The sequence below is a fragment of the Egretta garzetta genome, unplaced genomic scaffold (genome assembly GCF_000687185.1).
Source record: "Egretta garzetta isolate BGI_Z169 unplaced genomic scaffold, ASM68718v1 scaffold133, whole genome shotgun sequence".
Lineage (NCBI taxonomy): Eukaryota > Metazoa > Chordata > Aves > Pelecaniformes > Ardeidae > Egretta > Egretta garzetta.
Genome location: NW_009259111.1, coordinates 1,818,019 through 1,824,487, shown reverse-complemented (window position 1 = coordinate 1,824,487; position 6,469 = coordinate 1,818,019). Strand labels below are relative to the sequence as shown.

At 41.2% G+C, this 6,469-nt stretch overlaps 1 protein-coding gene across 1 annotated transcript in view; it reads right to left on the bottom strand.

Moving 5' to 3' along the window:
• RIC3 (RIC3 acetylcholine receptor chaperone) overlaps positions 1-6,469 on the bottom strand; it is a 15,141-nt gene that overhangs the window by 6,076 nt on the left and 2,596 nt on the right. Inside the window, exons 2-3 of the mRNA XM_035890988.1 lie at positions 5,238-5,316; positions 2,856-2,949 (exon numbers count right to left, since the gene is read on the bottom strand). Of these exons, the coding sequence (XP_035746881.1) occupies positions 2,856-2,949; positions 5,238-5,316 (173 nt within the window). The remainder of the gene's footprint in view (positions 1-2,855; positions 2,950-5,237; positions 5,317-6,469) is intronic.

Genomic DNA, 6,469 nt, shown 5'->3' with positions numbered 1-6,469 from the left:
TGGCCAGCAGGTCGAGGGAGGTGATTCTGCCCCTCTACTCAGCTCTGGTGAGACCTCACCTGGAGTACTGCGTCCAGCTCTGGAGCCCTCAGCACAAGAAGGACATGGAACTGTTGGAACGGGTCCAGAGGAGGGCTACAAAAATGATCCGAGGGCTGGAGCACCTCTCCTATGAGGACAGGCTGAGAGAGTTGGGCTTGTTCAGTCTGGAGAAAAGGAGGCTACGGGGAGACCTGATTGCGGCCTTCCAGTACCTAAAGGGGGCCTATAGGAAAGATGGGGAACGTCTTTTTAGTAGGGCCAGCTGTGTTAGGACAAGGGGAAATGGTTTTAAACTAGAACAGGGTAGGTTCAGGCTAGAGGTAAGGAAGAAATTTTTTACAATGAGGGTGGTAAAACACTGGAACAGGTTGCCCAGAGAGGTAGTGGAGGCCCCATCCCTGGGAACATTCAAGGCCAGGTTGGATGGGGCTCTGAGCAACCTGATCTAGTTAGCAGTGTCCCTGCTCACTGCAGGGGGGTTGGACTAGATGACCACTAGTGGTCCCTTCCAACCCTAAACATTCTATGATTCTATGATTCTATGACAGGCTGAGGGAGTTGGGCTTGTTCAGCCTGGAGAAGAGAAGGCTGCAGGGAGACCTGATTATGACCTTTCAATACCTAAAGGGAGCCTATAGGAAAGATGGGGAAAATCTTTTTAGTAGGGCCAGCTGTGTTAGGACAAGGGGGAATGGTTTTAAACTAAACCAGGGTAGGTTTAGACTAGATATAAGGAAGACATTTTTTACAATGAGGGTGGTGAAACACTGGAACAGGTTGCCCAGGGAGGTAGTGAAGGCCCCATCCCTGGAAGCATTCAAGGCCAGGTTGGACGGGGCTCTGAGCAACCTGATCTGGTTAGCAGTGTCCCTGCTCCTGCAGGGGGGTTGGACTAGATGGCCTCTAGGGGTCCCTTCCTACCCAAAACATTCTATGATTCTATGATCTGTGAGAATGGGTAGGGAAATCTTTTGTTCCCATTATAGCACTGACTATAATGTGTGTTACGGTGATACATCGGGTTTTGTGACAATGCAAAATACATACTCTGGTTTAGCTACCAATACTTCACTTGGCAGGCTGGGAGTCGCTTTGCCATATCTAGTATGGTCTCACCTGGGGTCTTTCAGCATTAATTTAAATTTGATATCAGTTATTTCTTTCTCTGACTTTTCTGTTGTCAGGATTTCTGTTTAACTGCATATTAGTAAATAGAGCTCCAGTCATTTTTGCTCTCTTCCTCTTTCCTTTTTATTTACATCTATCAACATCCAGACTGAATAAGCCAAGCCTAGCACCTAGTATTCTGTGCTAGAGTACTCTGTGCTCTAATTATACTTTCTAACCATATATCTTATTTTAAGACATTCATCCAGTATTATTGAACTGTGTCACAGTGTAGATTCAGAAAGCTTAAAAGTCTGAGTGTATTTGAAAAACATCTATTTGCTCCATCTAGAGGTGCTTTTCCCCTTCCCTTTAAAGAGGCTACATAAAAAATTCTTTATTAGATTCAGATTCTGATTTCCCCTGAGGCCTTTTGATCCATCTATATAAATAGTTTGGTTGAACAAAGCAGGGAAGTTCTACTAAATAAAGGCTCTGAGCCAATAGCACAGAGTGGAACAAATACTGGATCAGACCTTAAACCCATTTTCTCAGTAAAAAATATCCTATCCTGAGAGTCAGCACAGTATCTGGGCAGCTCATAAGCCTATTTCTGGCAGCTTAAAGGTACACATAGAGCATTGGTTTAGGTCTCCAAAACAGACATGAGTAATAGTCCAAATAGTACTGGTCTGTTCCACTAACAAAACCAGGGCTGCTTAGGGGTTCTCCTGCTAGAACCTAGCCTAAAATTTGCTGAGACGAGTGCAGCTGCAGTACAGGGCATGGTGCAAAGTGGGCAAAACTACACGCTCCAAGACAATGCAGTTTGAACCACAAATGAAGGAAAGATGCAAGTTCGGCACAGAACTGTTCCTATGGAATGGGTTAAAACAGGCATTGACTGATCCAGACAAAGTTAACAAGCGCTACAGCCCGAACAGCTATCTTTTCTGCTTGCAAACATCACCTTAATATTCATGGTATTTAGATTTTCAAACACTGCAGTTATGTGTTGCTACACTCCTTATGAAAAACACAGACTTGTTTCCAGTGTTTCTTTATAATGTGGAATAGTGATCTCAGATTTATAGCAAACATTAATAAACATAATAAATTTTTAAATCCTGATTTTACAACTCTTTTTTCTTTTGTATTTAGAAGCAAATGCATGGATTTACCGGTTACAGGGTAGAACTAAGTTATGGAATCAGATTATTATACAGTTCTGCCCTTAAATAAAAATTTTATGGATATTCTAACAGGCATTTACATAGATTATAATAGCATTTCTGTTTAGAAAAATAATCCATAGAACTGGAAAATAACATAAAACAAATGGGTCTCTTAGGAATCATTCAGAATATTACTTTGGTCACATAAGACAGGTTGTTTTACACACTTTAGACGTTTTATTTTCTGTTTACACATACCTGTCATTATCTTCCTAATAACACACTGTACAAAGGGGGAAGGGTAGGGACTGTTGCTTTTCTGTTTAAGGAAAATCAAGTTGGAAAAAATTATTTATTTTAAATATAGGCTCTGAAGAGAAAAACTGCAGAACAAAAAGTGTGATGCGCAAAATCAAATTTCTATAATTTGAAGTAGTAATAAAATTGCTATTTTAATATAGCCAATGTAAGAAAGTTTAATTTCTAATCAGACCAGAATCTCTCCTTAAAATGCTGTAATTTGAAACACACCTGTCACAGTTAGGTCCTACTCTGTTGATTAATTTTTCCATAACTTCTTCTGTTTCTCTCAGCTTTTCCTGAAGTTGAGTGAGCTCATAGTCAGCTGTAAAACAAACAAAATCCCAAAAACCGTCAGTAGGAGCTTTGCACATGTATCCCTGTCCCAGTAGCACAGGTACAGCAGCAGCAAGCCAAGTGGGCTGTGAGGAAACTAACACATGCAGCTTAAAGAGTTCTACCTACTTTTCCTGGTATAAGGTGGTGAAGACTATTGCCAATGGTAATAGGATATACAGAAAGCACCTTCCTTCAAAGGCTCCCAAGCAACCTCCCAATAAGCAGGGTGAGTGGGCCACTGTAAATGCCCTGGAGACTAAAGTTAGGGAAAATACCTTTTTTTCTTTTCTTTTTTTTTTTTTTTTTTAAGGGACCCTAGTGGGTTTGCTGCTTTTGGACAAAGAGGCCCTGTTATTCCCTTCTTGTTTTCCACAAATGTAGGTGCTGATTCTCTGTAAATGCCCTGGGGACTAAAGTTAGGGAAAATACCTTTTTTTTTTTTTTTTTTTTTTTTTTTTTTTTAAGGAGACCATAGTGGTTTACTGTCTACTGCAGAATTACTAGTTCTCATGGCATTTTCCTGTTAAGTCCCTGGGAACAGACACAAAAGGTCACTTGAGCATTTTCTAACTAGTCTAAGATTTGAGAAACCACATCTTTGTCAAGGAAAACAAAGTTCATGGGCCTAATGGCATCCAACCCTGCACGGGTGTGCCAGGGTAGGCAGTGAGTGCTAGCGGCCTGCCAGGCTTACCGGGACGAACAACAGCGAGCCACAAGATGTCTGTCTGGGAAGCAAAACATGGTATGTCCATGGCTGCACTTTTTCAAAAAATGTGTCCATAGTACAATAATAGACACATATGCACACATACAGGAACACCCATACTGGCTTTAATTTAGCCAAAAGCATTAACAGTAAAGATGCAACAAGCATGGACATCGACAAAAATGCTTGAGCTCCTTGTTTGGCTTTTGTAGCTCATGTTCAAAATCCTATAGCTGCAACTTCATTGTTCCCAAATGCAGAACAATATGAAGCCATCCTAGGTTAGTTAAATAATCAGCTGCTACAGGCACACCCATTTAAGCAGCACAAAGGCACAATGGAACGCCAATATAGTAGGAATGGAGAAAACCATCCGCAAACATCCTGTTTTTGGGAAGACCTCTATTCTGCAGAGAATGTCATTACTTAATGTATCCCTGATGTAATTATTTTGCTTGTCTGAGACTTTAAAAATAGGGGAAGGGAAACTGACAAAAAGAAAGGAAGTTACTCCCTCCAAGTCACTATGGAAGTGGCTCCTAGTCCAGTGACTTGTCCCCTGCTCTGCTACAGCTTGCAATGAGTGCTTTAGGAATACAGACGAAGAGCTCTAGGGAAAGGGAGAATAATTTTCATCAATAGTTCTTCGGGTTATAATGATGGTAAATATTTAACTTACTGCAAAGTTAGTTTCTCTTACCAAGCATTAGAGAAAAAAATACAATTACCTTTGCTAATAAATTGCACAAAATTGCCAGGCACATGCAGTACAAGTGCACCGAAAATACAATCTATAGCACTGAGTACATTAGGTATTCCTAATATACGCATTAATGTCAAGATAATTACAGCTATGTTAAGAGAATTACCTTACTGCTAGTACTTTCTATAAAGCCTTAAGTACTGTTCTTTCCTTTTAGAATTTAGCCAGCTAAACACAATGCGTTTAAATACTGTTATGGTAACTACTCATCCAATCTTCAATAATAAGCTTATTAATTTATCTAATAAATGCCTACAAATAGTTTAACCTATCCCACTGATGTTTAGGTAAAATCACAGTAACATTTCAGAATACTGTTTTTTTTCTCATCAAAACTTTGAGCATTGCAAAAAGAGAAGGGAAAAAGTAGGGAAGTGTCTGGTGATGGCTAAAAATTCACAAATTCAAAAAAATGAAGGTAGCTTTTAATAATATCTTGATATGCTATTACTAGAATATTACGGATTATAGAATAATTATAGATGGACATCCTATTATCCACTTTTAATCATTAGCTACATAGCTTTTCAGCAAATCTGTACAGTTAATTCTGCGAACCTCATGAAAAGTCATTCCTTCCAGGGGGGCTCAGGATCAGGCTACTATCGCAGAGTCTCATTAGCTGAATGAGATTCAAAAGTGACGAAGTGACAGTGCAGTAATTCACTTGAACTCTTGCTCATTCCCACACAGAAGCTGGAGCAAACAGCAGCTTTACAGTGTGCCCAGAACTTGAACCCGATTGGACCACACCTCTACAGAGTCAACGGCTACACAGATACAACTCTGAAGTCATACTCACTGATTTTCCTCTTCATGTTTCCAGGTGCAGCAGTAGGGCATTTCCGCTCTCCAGCAATAGTTTTTCCCTTGGAAGCCAGCTGATGAGTGAAAAAAAGACGACCCTTCTATCAGTTACAGCAATAGCAATATATAAGCCCCAAAGGCAACAGAAAGAAGGACAGAAAACTAGAATATGCCAGAAAGTAACCACAGAAAAGCATGTCCAGCAGCAAAAACAGACAACCATGAAAGATGCCTGGCAGGTATTGCCAGCTGAAAACTCCTAAAAGACATGTGGAACAAACAATATTTTTAAGCACAGTGAAACCATAACTCACCAAAAATAACTTTTTCATTTTAGAATATTTATCTGTTCCAGTCTGATCTGGTTATTCTTGTGCATATAGGAGGGGAAAAAACAGTGCATTGGGCAATTATTGTGAAATAAAGGACAGGTTCTGAAGGCATTATATGTGACCCCACTTGTCCCTCTTGCAATGTTTTCTGCCATTATTCCTCATCAACTTTGTACCTGCAGCAAAGATACTGGATGGCTCTATACAGAAGTCGCAGGCTGTTTCTTTCTTCTTCTCTCTATTTGATCAGCTCACCCAATTCACCTAATTCTTGCCTCTTGTCTGTTCAGAACAAGCTCAACTGTTTGGACACCGCTCAGTCTGGATTCAGCCCCCACTCAAAGCAAAAAACATTTCCGCAAGTCCACTTCTCCCTCCTCCCACACAGCTGACTGTCATCACCTAAGATGCAAGTCACATCTGCATAAAGCCACTGCACAGGCAGTGGAAGCAGGGACAGGCATCCTGGGAAGAGTATAGGGAAGCGGTCAGGTTGTGTAGGAATGGGGTCAGGAAGGCCAAGGCGCAGCTAGAGCTAAACTTGGCTAGGGATGCAAAGAATAATAAGAAGGGTTTCTACAGGTATATCAGCCAGAAAAGGATGGTTAAAGAAAGTGTACCCCCACTGATGAGCAAGACTGGCAGGCTGGTAACAGCAGATGAGGAGAAGGCTGAGGTACTCAACACCTTTTTTGCCTCAGTCTTCACTGGCAACGTCTCTCCTCACCCCTCTCAAGTCGATGGATGGCATGAGGGGGACCGGGAGGGCAAAACCCCTCCTGCTGTAGGAGAAGACCAGGTTCGTGACCACCTGAGGAACCTGAATGCACATAAGTCCATGGGACCTGATGAGATGCATCCCAGAGTCCTGAGAGAACTGGCCGATGAAGTCGCC